Below are 17,357 nucleotides of genomic sequence, written 5' to 3'. Positions count from 1 at the left end.
TTCTGTAAGGAAGGAGAGAAATCTAGCGTCGAGAATCAGGGGAAAAAAAAGCATTATCTCATTTGGATCTCATTCCTGATCACATACAAAACCACATGTGAGATAAGCAAGATGGGCAAAACCCTCATTTTACAGATAAGAAAGTGAATGGGTGGCTTTAAGGGTTCCAAAACCAGGCCTCTTGTTATCATAAAGTTGAACAATCAAGAGAACACCAAGGTACAAGTTTTAGGACAGAGAACGCCTTTGTTTTATAATTTAAGGCAAAGTCATAAAGCCAGCTAATCTGAAGGGCTATAATGCAAAAATATAAACACAAAGATGTGGATTCTGCTTGCCTCAAGAATATGGCAGTTGTGATACCCTGCAAGACTACAGAAAAACAGGTAGAACAAAATGATAAAAAGAGACTCTAAGGGTCTGCAATAGCATCATGTAATTTATAGTAACAGATATCCCTATCTCCATAGGAGAAAGCACTCGCCCCTCTTTTATCTCATTATAATATCCAAAACTTGCTTCCACTCCGACAGCCAGATACTTCAAATTGAGGAAGAAAACAAATAGGAAATTTCATAGACTGGTCATACATTCCAGATACTACTAGAAAGCATCACAAAAATTCCAAGACACAGTGATAGTGTCATTTATAATTTACCATCAGTAAGAAATATTTCTTATCTTAGGAGAAGCACATTACTTTTAAAAATACTTGCGGAGTTCTGGTTGTGGCGCAGTGGAAATGAATCTGACTAGGAACCATGAGGTTGTGGGTTCGATCCCTGGCCTTGCTCAGTGGGTTAAGGATCTTGCATTGCTGTGAGTTGCGGTGTAGGTCCCAGATGCAGCTCAGATACTGAGTTGCTATGGCTGTGGTGTAGGCGGCAGCTGCAGCTCTGATTAGACCCCTAGCCTGGGAACCTCCATATGCTGCAGGTGCGGCCCTAAAAAAAAAGACCAAAAAAAAAGTTGCATATGGGGGTTCCCGTCGTGGCGTAGTGGTTAACAAGTCTGACTAGGAACCATGAGGTTTTAGGTTCGATGCCTGGCCTTGTTCAGTGGGTTAAGGATCCGGTGTTGCTGTGAGCTGTGGTGTAAGTCACAGACATGGCTCGGATCCCGTGTTGCTGTGGCTCTGGCGTAGGCCGGTGGCTACAGCTCTGATTCGACCCCTAGCCTGGGAACCTCCATGTGCCACCGGTGCAGCCCTAGAAAAGGCAGGCAAAAAAACCAAAAAATAAATAAAAACACTTGCAACTATACATCTTGATGCATTATCACCAGCTCAACCTAAGCACCCATACTTCAATAGTTATTTTTTCAGCCAGGAAAGGTTAACCACAGATGGTCTCAGAAAGGAGAAAGTATACAAAATGACCTGTGGTGGTTTAATTCAGCCTAATCAGTCTAAATTTACAGAAAAGAGATGGTCTAGTTTGAAGAGACTAGAACTTGACAGAATATCAAACACAATTAGGGTATAGCATAAGCAAAACAAAAAAGGATTTTACCCCTTTCTAAATGAAACAGGTGCTATAAGTTCTTAGTTTACTATATAAAAATCATTTAGGTTTCCTAAGTTAAATATGAATTAATCCTTACGCCTCTACTCACATTAATTCAAATAACTGAGTACTAGTTAACATACATTGAGTAGAAAACTAAATTTAACTACTTGGTTTTGTTGTTTGGTTTAGCCATAAAATAAAGATAATCTCTACATTTGACTGTAACTGGCAGCCATATGACTGAATTCAATTGAATTCAATATCAACTGAAAATCTCTTTCAAAAAAATTTTATTTTACTGGAGTAGAGTTGATTTACAATGTTGTATTAGTTTCAAGTGTATAGCAAAGTGAATCAGCCATACATATATATCCATTTTTTTTTCCCACAATAGGTTATGACAAACTAGGAAATCAACTGAATATCCTTATATTCAGTTAAGGTAACATTTTTTTGGCCACACCTGTGGCATGAGGAAGTTCCTGGGCTAGGGCTAGAACCAAGCCACAGCAGTGACAACAACAAAACTTTAACTGCTAAGCCACCAAGGAACTCCTATATTTCCTTTAAGAAGAAAAAAAAAGCATAGATGCTAAGATGAAATACCAAAAGGATGGGCTATTTATTTGGTTTACTGCTTCCCTGATAAGTACTCAAAGTATGAAATTTCACATTGTGAGCCAAAACAGCAAACAGAGAAATGTAAATAGCTTCTCTAATTTTGATTCTTTTTTTCCTTCAATCAAAAGGCATTCTGAGGAAAAGCAAATGCATAAGGATTATCTCAACTGATCATACCACAGCACATCTGTGTCTCACCTGGACAGAGCTAGTCATAGTGCTCAAAGCGAACACTGTTGCACAATCTTTGATAGTTGACTGGCTATCAAAGGCACCCTGGGTATCCATTAGCAGCACAGCCACCTAGGAATTTAAAAGTTTAAAATACTAAGTAAAAAAACTCACCAATAGTGACTATAAAAATCATATATCAGAATCAATAATTAAGAAAAGTACTCTAAATTAATCTCACACATTTTGACATAATAATCTACATGTTAAAATTATCAGGCATTAATAGTTCAGTTTTGTTTAAGAAAGAATATGAAAAAATAGTAAAAAAAAAAAAAAAAAAAAAAAACCAACAAACAAAAACTACAAAGAGATTTTTACTTTTGTTCCATTAGGTCTGTCAATCACAAATACTTCATTCCAGACTTGTATGCCTGTTGTTTCTCTTTCGCAACCACCTCGCCATGTAAAGCCAGTCAATGGTTCATTGTTTCCACCAATCCAACTCTGAGAATCCTGTTAATGTCAAGCATAAGCATAAAATAAAACACAAAAAATTAAGAACCCAAAAGGAATGTAAGAAATTACTCACTCCTTATTTTACAGATGAGGAAGTTAAGTCCAGGGGGATAAAATATACTGTAACATTACTCAAGAAGTTACAAAAATAGTCCCAAATCCCAAGTGGGGTGCTTTGACTTCGAGAGATGTGGTTTCCTCCAAACCCGAACCTTCTCGAATCTGCTCACACTTTCACACTCTTGGCTTTTAGATAAGTGGGGGTCACACACCTTCCCCCATTTTGGAAAGATTTCTTAAAATGTTTAAAAATCATAAAAAACAGATACTAGCTATTTTGACACCTCCTTGCACAAACTAAGTTCCAGACAGAATGGCTGTCAAAACAGCATTGCTATCCTAGAATAGCTTATACCAAAATGTTTTCACACTGCCTTAATTTTCTCTTTAAAAATAACAAGACTTGTTTGAAACCTGATTCAAACAATCCAACTAAAAAAAAGATTTTTTTCAAAAACAAAAGGGAAATCTGAATCCAGGTTATATTTTATTAGACAGTGTTACACTGGGGTAAAGATGACTTTTTGGGAGTTCCCACTGTGGCACAAGGGATCAGTGCTATCTCTGCAGCATCAGCACACAGCAGGTTTAATCTCCGGCCCCACATAGTGGGTTAAAGGATCTAATGTTGCCCCAGCTGCAGCCTGGAAACCCCTTATGTCGTGGAGCAGCCAAAAAAAAAAGAAAAAAGAAAAAAAAAAAAGATAAAAAAATGATTGATTGATGTAATAATGGTATTGTGGCTGTAATAATAATAATAAAGTCCTTATCTGTTAAATACTCAAGCATTTATGGTGGACAGAATATTCCTGGCATTTGTTTTAAATTTTTTCACCCCCCCAAATTTTTTTTTTAATAAATAAAAGGGCAGGGATGAAAACTGATGAAATAAGATCAGCAAAATATTGACAGGTACACTGGGGCTCATTATACTATACTATTTGGACATATACCTAAAACTTTCCATCATAAAATGTTATAGCTGAAATCACAAGGCTAAACTGTTATAATTAAATATTAGAGTTATACAAAAGTTGATATACCATAAGGTAATTTATCAAGAAAATTAAATCTGGGATATAATAAGTGAGTTAACTTTGACATATATTAAGAGCCCTATACTTTAAGAATACTTAAAGTCCATATACCTATTACTCAAAATACCTCTTCCCATAGGAAAAATTCCTTTGTTTCAGGAATACTTCTAATAAACTTCAATATACAGGGAGTTCCCGTCGTGGCGCAGTAGTTAACGAATCTGACTAGGAACCATGAGGTTTGGGTTCGGTCCCTGCCCTTGCTCAGTGGGTTAACGATCCGGCGTTGCGGTGAGCTGCGGTGTAGGTTGCAGAGGCGGCTCGGATCCCGCGTTGCTGTGGCTCTGGCGTAGGCCGGTGGCTACAGCTCCCATTCAACACCTAGCCTGGGAACCTCTATATGCCTCGGGAGCGGCCCAAGAAATAGCAAAAAGACCAAAAAAAACCAAAAAAACAAAAAAAACTTCAATATACAGTCCAGAACAAATAACAAAGCCCAAAACAGGGGTGGAGAAAAGATGTGTAAGGTAGTCTCAATGAGGGATGAAACAATTTATGAACAGGAATATATAAGGTGGGGGAAAAAGTACTGTCCAATCATCACCTACTGAGAAGATCAGTCTTAAACTTTAAACTATCTATAATCATTATTTTTCCACAAAACTCCCATCCACAGTAGCTTACCTATGCTGTCAATTATAAAGTTCGCTATGACTCTCTTCTTCACTTTTTGGATCTTCAGCTTAAGGCCCTCGCCCCTCTGTTGGTCACAAGGCTGCCACACTGCACAACTCCTTTCACACTATATATTACAGACCTTTGCTTCAAGGACACCTTTCATAGGGATCAGAGGATTCACACTACACTCTCTACAAGTCCAACAGTGGTCTTGCCCCTGGGCTACACTTCAGATGCTCCAAATAGTCTTGCACCTCTGTTGCACATTCCAACCTATCCTTCCCATAGTCAGTTAATTTTCTCAAGAAATGTAATCATGCCACTATCCTGCTAAAAAGTCATCTGCGGCTCCCCATTTACTTAAAGGACCATCTGGAGACCTGGTCATACAACCCACCTTTAACTTATTTTTTCTATCTCTGCTTCTGCTAGTTCCTGTAAGTACCCTCCAACGCGCGCGCGCGTGCACACACACACACACCTTCCTGCGTCTACCACACCAAAAAGGTCACTATTCCCAAATATATATGTTGTTTAGTATCTCTACAGCTTTGTTCCACCTGCTCTCTGCCTAGATGAAAACAGCAGTCAAGAAAGTCTGACTTTTCTGAACTCTTAAAGCATATTACTGACATTGCAGGTAGTTTTCTTTAAATGGCTTTGCACTTCAGTTCTTGTGACACAAGTATGGAGAGCATGGGCTGTAAACTCCATCTCTGTTTACTAAACTGTTCCTACCAAAGTGTCTTGCCCTGTACTAGGCTCTCTCATTCCCTAACAACATCAAAATGGTATTTAATGAACAGTTTAAAAGGCCCAGCCTATACAAGGAACTTACAAAGAATCTACCCTGTTAGAGAAATTTGTTTTTATTGTACATTTTACTTATTTACCTTGTTTCTCTATCTCTCCTATGAGAATATAAGTTCCATGAAGAAGGAAAGTTTTGTCTTTTTTTCTCTTAGAACATAAAGCTGTATTCCCAGAACAGAGAATAGTTCCTGGCTTGCAGTAGACACTCAAAATATTTGCTCAATTAATACATTAAATTTTTTAATTATTAAGCTTCAATGTGTTCCCTTTTGAGCATGGGTAAGAGATATAGAAGAAACATGATCCTTTTAATTATTCCTAGAAACAATACATGAACAAGACAAATTTTAAAAACACAGATAACCGAAATCAGAGGCTAAGATATTTATTAACCTTAAGTTCTCCAAAATAAACTTTAAAAAGAATTTGCGTCTCATAAAAAAAATCTATTGACTATATATCACCTCTTCTTAGTTTCCCCTGTAATGGAAATGTTTAAAAAATACTAAATTGATTAGTCAATAAAAGAATTAAAGAGAAGGTAAATCAGGAACTCCAGGTAATCAAAAACCAGAAAGTTTTGATATTTCAAAACTTGAAATTAAGAAGTCTTGCTATCTCTAATATACTGAATACTGATAAATTTAATACATTCACATACATTCATTCAACAAATATTTATTAAAGCCCTATCATTGCTAGCCACTGTTCCAGGTTCTAGGGATACTGTAGTGAAAAAGAACAAAAATTCCTGCCCTCAGGGAGCATTCTAGTGAATTCCAGAAGAAGCCTCAATGATAACAGGTACCATTTGCTGCCATAAGTTAGTAAAAGCAAACTTAATAACTTGAAAAATAGTAATCTGATATCATTTACTACTGTAGGACCAAAAGAGCCTTAAAACTCAAACTCTGAAAATGATCTTAATTCTACAATAAAATAAATTATTGAAAAAAATCTCAAATGCAAAAGGAAATGTGAAAACTCGAACTTTTAATGAAGTCAGACATTAGAGTGAATAAACATAAACCCCTGCCAAAAAAACTAACCAATACAATTATCAACAATAAAGAATCCTCATCTACCCTAAATAACAAGAAACAAATTCTTGTTTCACACCGGAATGACAATAGTTTTCTAGCAACAAAGTAAAACAATAGCTAGGTAAACATAAAATACAGAGAATACAGAGTTGGTGGTCAAGCCAGTCTCTATTATCAAGACCACACACCCTGACTGCAGGCCTAAGGACTCCAACACCTGGGCAGTCTGGAAGAACAAAGGCCTATCCAGACACCATAATAATTCATCACAGCTAGCAGGAAAAGAGACAAAAGAACGAGATTAAAGATCACAGAACACTACAACAGTAGTCAGGCATCCCCCTTTAAAAAAAAAAAAAAAAATCACAGATCCTTAAGCTGTTTATAACTAGCACCTAATTCAGGAAGTAGGTTATTAACCCTAAACACCCAAATCAATGGATGGAATGAATATAGACATTCTGACCACCAAGCATGATACAGAGTTCTCATTTGAGTAAAAATGGCAAGGTGTTCCTGCTGCGGCAAAGCGGAAACGAATCCAACTAGGAACCATGAGGTTGTGGGTTCAATCCCTGGCCTTGCTCAGTGGGATAAGGATCCGGCGTTGCCCTGAGCTGTGGTGTAGGTCGCAGACGCAGTTCAGATCCAGTGTTGCTGTGGCTCTGGCATAGGCTGGCAGCTGTAGCTCCAATTGGACCCCTAGCCTGGGAACCCCCATATGCCGTGGCTGCGGCCCTAAGAGCAAAAAAAGTAATACTCTCCAAGTCCTAGAACAAATTAAGAAACATTACACTCTTAAAACTATTTAAGACTAACATATCACCCACCCCCATGTTTAACTCCTCCCTTTTGAGGCTGGACACACAGGTGAGAGCCCCAAGTCACAAGCTCAGACAAAGGACAACTATATCAACGTAGGCACACACTAAACAAGAATGAATTTAAATAACCTTAAAAAAAATTTCTGGTTAAAAGGTGTCCTTGACCTAGAAGACATGCTAAGTAAAATAAGCCCAGACATAAAACAACATATATGATTCTTCTTATATGAGGTACCCAGAGTAGTCCAACTCATAGAGACAGAAGAAAGTAGAAAAGTGGTTATCAGGGTCTGGAGGAAGGAGAGGAATGAGGAGTTAATGTGTATAGTTTCAGTTTGGGAAGATAAAGTTCTGGAGAAGGATTGGTGGCGATGGTTGCACAATAATATGAATGTACTTAATACCACTGAACTGTACACTTAAAAATGGTTAAAATGGGGAGTTCCCGTTGTGGCTCAGTGGTAATGAATCTGACTAGGAACCATGAGGTTGCAGGTTCGATCCCTGGCCTTGCTCAGTGGGTTAAGGATCCAGCGTTGCTGTGAGCTGTGGTGTAGGTTGCAGATGCGGCTCGGATCCCATGTTGCTGTGGCTTTGGCATAGGCTGGCGGCTACAGCTCCCATTGGACCCCTAGCCTAGGAACTTCCACATGCCACGGGAGCGGACGAAGAAATGGCAAAAAGACAAAAAAAAAAAAAAAAAAGGTTAAAATGGTAAATTTTGTTATGCATCTTTAAGTGTACCTGAGTACTACCGGAACAGAAAGGGGAAACATATCTAGTTATTAAATTAAGGTTTAGTGTGGAGATTTGACTTTTATAGTCTTCCACTGGACTTCCAGTTCCCATGTAAAAAAGCTAAGAAATCATCACACCAGTCTCACAACAACAAAAAGCTCAATATGAAAATCAATGACCTTTCTTTATTTATTAGATCAGAGAATTGAGGTCACAGAGCAAGCTGCACCCTGAAATCTGGAGAGGCAGGCAAATACAAAGAATCATAAGCTGAGGTCAGTTTAATGGCAAGAGAAGCCACTAGAGCGACTGGAAGAAATACTTAAATTGTAATTTGGACAAACTATTGGAATCTAGCAGTGGATTAGCTTAAGACCTAAGAACTCTGTGGAGGTCAGGCTTCACAGGTCCCCACTTTTCTGGGTTTTACCTCAAGGAGTTTTCCTGAGGTTCTCAAGGTAAAGTTATGAGAAAACTTTTCTCAGGACTCGGGGAGGTGGGGGGCACAGACCATTTTTCACATTCACAAGTAACCAATGAAAGCAGCCCCATGACAAAGGCCTACCCTCTAAAATAAACTACCCTATCAGAGCTTTATCTAACCCTGGGAAAGGTTAATTCATCAACCCCAGCAACCTCTAGCCTTCTTGTCCCAAGTAAAGGGAGGAAAAAAATATTTATGGCTAAGAAACACTTCAGAAGGTCATAGCCCAGGACTCAGGCCTACCTGAGAAACTGAGATTTAACCATAAAGTGATATAGCTTTCTTCACCCATTCTTACTTACATCAACAGGGCTCCACTATGATGACAGTAGATTACAACTGAGAAAAGAGAAAGCTCCAAGACATAGATTCTATTTAAGGAGTTCTTAAGGAAACCCAAGGACAATGATGGACGGAGAGAAAACTGAAGTCTCTGGGGCCTACAGCAAAAGAAAATATTAAACAAAGATCATCTCTGAGCTAGACCTAGATTAACATAAAACCTCACACAAAGAACTTAAACTTTAGTTCCTATTTTCTGATAATTTCATGTCCGACTTTCAAAAAAAAAATATTACAAGCCATGCCAAAAGACAAGAAAAAACAGACTGACAAGACAAAGCAAGTATCAGAACCAGACTCACATGACATAGACTTTGACCTGAGACAGTAAATTTAAAATAACCAGGATTAATAAAAATCTTTAAAAAAACAAACTAAGAATTAATATAAGGGCACTGATGAAAAAAGTAAAAATGTGCAAAAACAGGAAATGTAAGCAGAGATGGAAACTCTAAGAACAAATCAAAAGAAAATGCTAGATATAAAAAACAAAACAAAACACTGTAACAGGAATAAAGAATCCCTTTAATATATTTATCCACAGATTGGACGAGGCCAAGAAGAATCAGTGAATGTGAACATATATCAACAGAAACTTCCCAAACTGAAAGGCATAGAGAAAAAAAGGTTTAGAATTATAGAAAGACCACCCAAGAACTGTGAACAATTACACAGGTGTAATATAAATTCCAGAAGGAGGAGAAAGGCATAAAAGAAACACCAGAAATAATAACGGCTACGAATTTTCTAAAATTAATGGCAAATACTAAACAAAGATCCAAGAAGGTAAAAGAATACCAAACAGGATAAATACCAAAGATCTATACCAGGAATATCACAGTCTAACTGCAAAATAAAAAGACAAAGAGGAATCTTGAAAGAAGCAAGAGACAAAAAACACTTCACCTATACAGGAACAAAGGCAGCTAAGACTCACTTTGGACTTCTTATCAGAAACCACACAAACAGGAAGAGAAGGACGTGAAATATTTAAGAAAGAAAAAAGCCACCAACCTAGAATTCTGTATCCAGCAAAGTTATGCTACAAAAGTGAAGGAGAAATAAAGTCTTCCTTAGACAAAAACTGAGGAGGTGTCACCAGTACTCCTGCCTTGCAAGAAATGTTAAAAAGGTCCCTCAAAGAGAAATAGGTCAGAAACTCAGACACATATATGAAAGAATGTCCGAGAAAGACTAGAAAGTAAAAGAAAATCTTTTATTCTTCTTATTCTAATTCAGCTAACAGACAACTGTGTGTTCAAAGTGCCAGCAACAATATATCGCATGACTATGATACAGACACAGAGGAAAGTAACAACAACACAAGGGACAGGACAGAGGCATTGGGAATATTCTGTCGTAAGGTACCTATATACCCATGAAGCAGTATTATTCTAAAGCAGACTTAGATTAGATGTAAATGTATGCTGCAAACTCCAGGCAACCAATTTAAAAAAAAATGCTCAAAGACATATAATAGATATACTAAGAAAGGACAGAATATGGAATCATATAAAATAGTCAATTAAAGCTAGAGAAGGCAGAAAAAGAAAATTAAAAATAACAAAGACAAAAGACAGAAATAATTACAAATATGAGAAGTAATTATCCAACCCTATTGATAATCACTTTAGATATGCATGATCTAATAAATAAACCAATTAAGGAGTTCCCTGGTGGCTCCATAATTGGTTAAGGATCCAATGCTATCGCTGCTGCGGCTCTGGCTGGTTGCTGCTGTGGTACAGGTTCAATCCCTGGTAAGGCCAAAATACACAAACAAACAAACCAATTAAATGACAGAAACTGTCACTGTGGATTAAAAAAAAAAAGACCCAACTATTTGCTGTCTGAAAAAAACCCAGTTTAAACATAAGACACCCCTGCTAATAGTAATCAAACAAAATCTAGAGTAACTATATTAATTTCAGACAGAACTGACTTCGGAAGAAGGAAATTATCAAAATAAAGAGTGGTATTACATGTGATACAGGGTTCAATTCCCAGAAAAACTTAACAATCTTTAATGTGTATGTGTCTAATAACAAAGTGTCAAAATATGTGGGATAAAAACTGAACTGCAAGGAGAAATAGACAAATCCACTATTATACTTGGAGACTTCAAACCCCTAAATGTCATTGACAGATCCAAGAGACAGAGCATCAGGAAGGATATAGTTGAACTGAACAGCATCAGCAATCAAGGGGATCTAATGTCATTACAAATATTTCATCAAACAACACAGTATACATTCCTCTCAAGCTCATACAGAACACTGACCAAAACAGAACACATCCTGAACCTTAGAACAAAACTTAAAAAAATTTTTAAAGAAACAGATCATACAAAATATGTTCTCAACCACAATGGAATTAGAAATCGTTTAACAAAAACATAGCTGGAAAACCCCAAAATAGCTGGAGTTACTAAAATATACTTCTAAATAATATATGGGTCAAAGAAAAAGTCTCAACAGAAACTTTAAAACATTTTAACTATGAAGTGAAAATGAAAATACAACTTATGAAAATAAGTGAAATGCAGAAAAAGCAGTAGTTACAGGAGAATTTATAGCACTGGTGCATATATTAGGAAAAAAGATCTAAAACCAATCATTTAAACTTCCACCTTAGGAAACTAGAAGGGTAATATAACCTAAAGAAGCAATATAAAACTAGAACAGAAAACAGTAAAACTGAACACATGAAAACAGGTTATCCAGGAAACGGGAAAAAAAAATTAAAACTCAGTGGAACGAAAAGCTGGTCCTTTGAAAAGATCAATAAAATTGATGTGACAGAGAAAAAACAAGTTAATAATATCAGACATCAAAGAGGAGTCAAAACCACTAATTTCATGGACATTAAATAATAAAATAATAGTAAAAACTCTAAACCCATAATTTTGATAATCAGTTGTTTCAAAGACACAACCTACCAAACTCACAGGAGAAAAAAAATAGATCATCTAAATAGGCCTACTAGCTACTGTAAGAAATGTAATCAATAATTAATTACCTTCAAAAAAGAATGAACCGGAGTTCGGAGTTCCCGTCGTGGCGCAGTGGTTATCGAATCGACTAGGAACCATGAGGTTGCGGGTTCGGTCCCTGCCCTTGCTCAGTGGGTTAATGATCCAGCGTGGCCGTGAGCTGTGGTGTAGGTTGCAGACACGGCTCGGATCCCATGTTGCTGTGGCTCTGGCATAGGCCGGTGGCTACAGCTCTGATTCGACCCCTAGCCTGGGAACCTCCATATGCCTGGGAGCGGCCCAAGAAATAGCAAAAAAAGACCAAAAAAAAAAAAAAAAAGAATGAACCAAGTTCAGACAGTTTCACTGGTAAATTCTATACATTTAAGGAAGAAATGATACCAGTTCTATCTAAGCTCTTCCAGGAAACAGAAGCAGAGGGAATACTTCCTAACTCATTCTATAAAGCCAGGGTTATCTTAATACCAAAACCTGATAAAGACATTAGAAGAAAGAAAAATGAAAGACCAATATATCTCATGAACATTAGATGCAAAAATATTAAAAAAAGAATAGCAAACTGAATCCAACATTGTATAAAAAAGAATTATACACCACAACTAAATGGGACTTATTCCAGGGATGCAAGGCTAACTCAAGTATTCAAAAATTAATAATGTGATCAATCACATCAATAAGCTAAAGAAAAACCATACGATCATTATCAATAGATGCAGAAAAAGCATTGAGGAAATTCAACATCCATTTGTGATTAAAAAACAAAAATCCTCTCAACATACTAGGAGAAGAACTTCCTGAACTTGATTATGAAACATCTACAAAAAAGTCCTACAGCTAACAGCATACATGATGGTGAAAACCTAGATGCTTTCTTCCTAACGATTAGGAAAGAGATAAGGAGATTCACTCTTACCTCTTGTACTCAACACTGTACTGTAGATTCTAGACAGGACAATTGGCCAAGAAAGACAGATAAAAGGTACTCAAATTGTAAAGGAAAAAGTAAAACTATTATTTACAGGTGACATGATCTTATTTAGAGAAAACTCTAAAGAGCCCACCAAAAAGCTACTGGAACAAGTAAGTAAGTGGACCAAGGTTGAGAATACAAGGTCAATATGAAAAGATCAACTATATTTCTGCAAACTTGCAACGAATGATCTGAAAATGAAATTAAGAAAATAATTCTATTTATAACAGCATCAAAAAAGGAATAAATTTATTTGTAATAGTTATTTCCTCGATACAATTTTTTTTCCTACTGTACAGCATGGTGACCCAGTTACACATACATGTACACATTCTATTTTCACACATCATGCTCCATCGTAAGTGACTAGACATAGTTCCCAGTGCTACACAGCAGGATCTCATTGCCAATCCATTCCAAAGGCAATAGTTTGTATCTATTAACCCCAAGCTCCCCAACCATCCCACTCCCTCCCTCTCACCCTCCCCCTTGGCAACCACAAGTCTATTCTGCAAATCCATGATTTTCTTCTGTGGAAAGGTTCATTCATGCCTTTAAAAAGGAATAAATTTAACAAAAGAATTGTAAAAAATAGTCTACAAACCACAGAACATTTTTGGAAGAAATTAAAGGTCTAAACAAATGGAAAAGCATCCCATGATTAAAGATGGCAACAGTACCCAAAGTGATTTTTTTTTTTTTTTTTTTTTTTTTTTTTTTTTTTGGTCTGTCTTTTTTAGGGCCGCACCCACAGCATATGGAAGTTCCCAGGCTAGGGGTAGAATCGGAGCTGTAGCCGCCGGCCTACGCCAGAGCCACAGCAACACGGGATCCAAGCCACATCTGCAACCTACACCACAGCTCACGGCAACGCTGGATCCTTAACCCACTGAGCAAGGCCAGGGATCAAACCTGCGTCCTCATGGATGCCAGTCAGGTTCTTTAACCACTGAGCCATGACAGGAACTCTCCCAAAGTGATCTTTTACATTCACTCCAATCACCAACAGAATCCAAGCTAATCTTCCATAGAAACTGACAAGTCTAAAATTCATATAGAAGTGCAAGAGACCTAATAGACAATTTTGAAAAAATAACAAAATAAGAGGACTCATTTCCTATTTTGAAGACTAACAACTACAAAGCAGTAGTAATCAAGAGTCTAGTACTGACTAATAACTGACATATGGGAGTTTCCCCTGTGATGCAGTGGGTTAAGAATCTGACTGCAGCAGCTTGGATCACTGTGAAGGCGTGGGTTCAATCTCCCGCTTGGCAAAGTGGATTAAAGGGTCCAGCATTGGACTGAATCCCTAGTCAGGGAATTCCCATGTGCTCTGGTGCAGCCATTAAAAAAAAAAAAAAAAAAAAAAAAATGGATTTGCCATATAGATCAATGCAAAAGAACTGAGAGTTCAGAAATTAGTTCACATGACCAACTAATTGCTGACAAGGGTGCCAAGACCATTCAGTGGAGGAAAAAATACATACCCTTTCCAACAAATGGTGCTGGGAAAATGGGATAGGCACAAGAGAATGAAGCTGAACCCTTACCTTATAACATCATCATTCATTATCACATATTCTACATAAACATGTTTTATTAATACAATTACAGCATTATTCATAGGCCAAAAGATGGAAACAACCCAAATGCCTTCTAACAATGAATGAATAAATAAAATGTGGTATACCTATACAATAGAATATCATTCAGTCTTTAAAAGGAATGAAGCACAAATAATGCTACCAATAATAAAGCACCATAAGTGAACATTTAAAACATTATGCTAAATGAAAGCCAGTCACAAAAGACTACATATTATATGACTTCATTATATGTATGTCCAAAATAGGCAAACATAGAGACAGAAAATAAATTAATGGTTCCTTAGGTCAAGGGTTTAGGAGAGGAGGTTATGGGGGATAGGAAGGTAACAGCATAAAAGGTACAGGGTCTCATATTTTTCATTCTGATGCAATAAAAATATTCTGAAGTTTAGTGTGGTGAATATACTAAAACCATGGAACTGTGCACTTTAAATAGATGAAATCACATAATGTATATGAATTATGTCTCAATAAAGCTGTTAAAATAAAAACAAAAAATCAAATACACTTAGTATATAAACTTAACAAAAGACTCCCAGTCATACAAAACTCACCCTGCAACACTACAGAAGTCTAAGAGGAAAAAGAATGGTCCACTGGAAGTTCTGTTATATGGCCATATACTAGTGCAATTTGGCATAAATCCTACTACTTTAACTTGCTTCTATTACAGTAAACATACTCCAAAGAACCTGCAGAAAATGTATCCTCTTAGCGATTTAAAAAGAAAGATGTGTGTGAACAAAATGTTTTAAAGACTAAGAATAGGGAATTCCCATCTGGCTCAGTGATTAATGAATCCAACGAGGAACCATGAGGTTGCAGGTTCGATCCCTGGCTTTGGTCAGCAGGGTTAAGGATCCGGCATTGCTGTGAGCTGGTGTAGGTTGCAGACACAGCTCGGATCCCGCGTTGTTGTGGCTCTGGCGTGGCCGGCGGCTACAGCTCCGATTAGACCCTTAGCCTGGGAACCTCCATATACCGAGGGAGTGGCCCTAGAAAAGGCAGAAAGACAAAAGAAAAAAGACTAAAAGAAATCTAAAAAAGACTAAAAAAAACTAAAAAACTAAAAAAAACTAAAAACAAAAAAAACCTAAAAAAACTAAAAAAAAAAAAAACCTAAAAAAACTAAAAAAGACAAAAGAAATCTAAAAAAGACTAAAAAAATCTTGAACCAGAACTCATGATCAAACATCAAAACTTTCTGGGGAGTTAGGAGGCAAAGAGATGATTATTTAAAAAATTTTTTTTCTCCTCCAAAAATTTAACATTTTTATTAATTAAATTATACACAACTTAAATTATACAAAACTGTTCAGTTCCCCAAATGTTTTAGAGCTAGTAATTGAGTGCTCAGTGTTTATGTGTAACAGTATATTACTTAAGATATTATAAAGTCACCTATTTTTGAAATAGTAAATTTTAACTTATAGGAACAAAGACTTCAGCATACGAAAAGGTCTACTAGAATAAATTCTCTCAAGTCCAAAATTGAAATATGTGATGGCATAGGTATAATAATTTTGATATTACAAAGCAAGCAGTACATACATCTGGGGCTTAAAGCTAGAAAGGTATTCAAAGGCTATAAAAGATGGAACATTTTCAGGGAATAGATTCAGAAATGCAACCAAGAAAGCCCTCCTAAATCATGGCAATAAGGACTTTGAACAATGGAATGTAGCCTCCTCCATCTCATCTGTTTCTGATTCCTCTGTCTTTGGCAACATTTGGTAAAGTTTTTCTCAGTGAAATTATACTAGTTTTAAATCTGCATATGAAAAACAGAAAATTACAACTCAGAAATCAAAATCTAAGAGAAAAAAAAAATATGCTAATGGAAAGAAAGTAGTCCATAGTCCATATAACCTCTATATCTAACCCTTTAGCTTATACTCAGGTAACAAAATAAGCCTGTCAATTTTTATTTTACTTACTGAATCTTAAAACTCTTGATCAAATTTTGCCTGCTTCTTCCATAGGCAAAAATAGTAACAATATAAGATTAAAATTTCAAGAGTTCCCATTGTGGCTCAGTGGTTAACAAACCCCACTAGTATCCATGAGGATGCAGGTTCGATCCCAGACCTCACTCAGTGGGTTAAGAATCCGGTGTTGCCGTGAGCTGTGGTGTAGGTTGCAGACGTGGCTCGGATCCTGTGTTGCTGTGGCTCTGGTGCAGGCTGGGAGCCACAGCTCTGATTCAACCCTTAGCCTGGGAACCTCCATGTGCCGCAGGTGCAGCTCTAAAAAGACAAAAAATAAATAAAAAATAAAAAAAATAAAATTTCAGCAGCTTGTTACATAAATTACATAGCGTTTCACTTGTAATATGTGAAATAGTCAAAAGCAAATTCAGTTAAAGTTTAGTGAATAAGCTAAACATCTACATTAAACGTGGCAATTTTATGAGCTTATGAACCTGAACAGAGTATGATCATGACTTAAAATTAACAAAACGCACACCTATCAGGATGGCTAAAATTAAAATCAAAACAATAATGTCTATAATATTTAAAAGAACTGTAAGTCTTTAATATTGCTGGTGGGAGTGCAAATTGGTAAAATCGCTTTTGAAAAAATTTCAGGGGAGTTCCTATTGTGGCTCAGCAGGTTAAGAACCCAGCTAGTATCTGTGAGGATGCAGGTTCGATCCCTGGCCTCGCTCAATGGGTTAAGGATCTGGCATTGCTGTGAGCTGCGCTGTAGGTCGCAGACCCAGCTCGGATCCCACGTTGCTGTGGCTGTGGCATAGGCCCATATGTGCAGCTCTGATTTGACCCCTAGCCCGGGAACAGCCCTAAATATGCCATAGGTGCAGCCCTAAAAAGAAAAAAAAAAAAAAAAAAAATTCAGACTCTATGACCTAAGATTCCTACTCCTGGATATAAACCCAACAGAAATAAGTACTTACATCACCAAAACTTTTACAAGAATGTTCATTATA

At 36.9% G+C, this 17,357-nt stretch overlaps 1 protein-coding gene across 13 annotated transcripts in view; it reads right to left on the bottom strand.

Annotated features, from left to right (window-relative positions):
• The window catches only part of ATL2 (atlastin GTPase 2), a 71,932-nt gene that overhangs the window by 14,551 nt on the left and 40,024 nt on the right, over positions 1-17,357 (bottom strand). For 11 of the 13 annotated variants that reach the window (XM_005662612.3, XM_021087610.1, XM_003481236.4 and 8 more), the window contains 2 exons: positions 2,682-2,816; positions 2,328-2,432 (listed from right to left, as the gene is read on the bottom strand). In XM_005662612.3, coding sequence (XP_005662669.1) covers positions 2,328-2,432; positions 2,682-2,816 — 240 coding nt within the window. Of the gene's footprint in view, positions 1-2,327; positions 2,433-2,681; positions 2,817-5,487; positions 5,726-17,357 lie in introns of those variants that run through there. The other 2 variants (XM_021087615.1, XM_021087618.1) reach the window with 1 other exon arrangement.

The sequence above is a fragment of the Sus scrofa genome, chromosome 3 (genome assembly GCF_000003025.6).
Source record: "Sus scrofa isolate TJ Tabasco breed Duroc chromosome 3, Sscrofa11.1, whole genome shotgun sequence".
Taxonomy (NCBI): domain Eukaryota; kingdom Metazoa; phylum Chordata; class Mammalia; order Artiodactyla; family Suidae; genus Sus; species Sus scrofa.
This window is presented reverse-complemented; position numbering and strand designations above follow the sequence as displayed.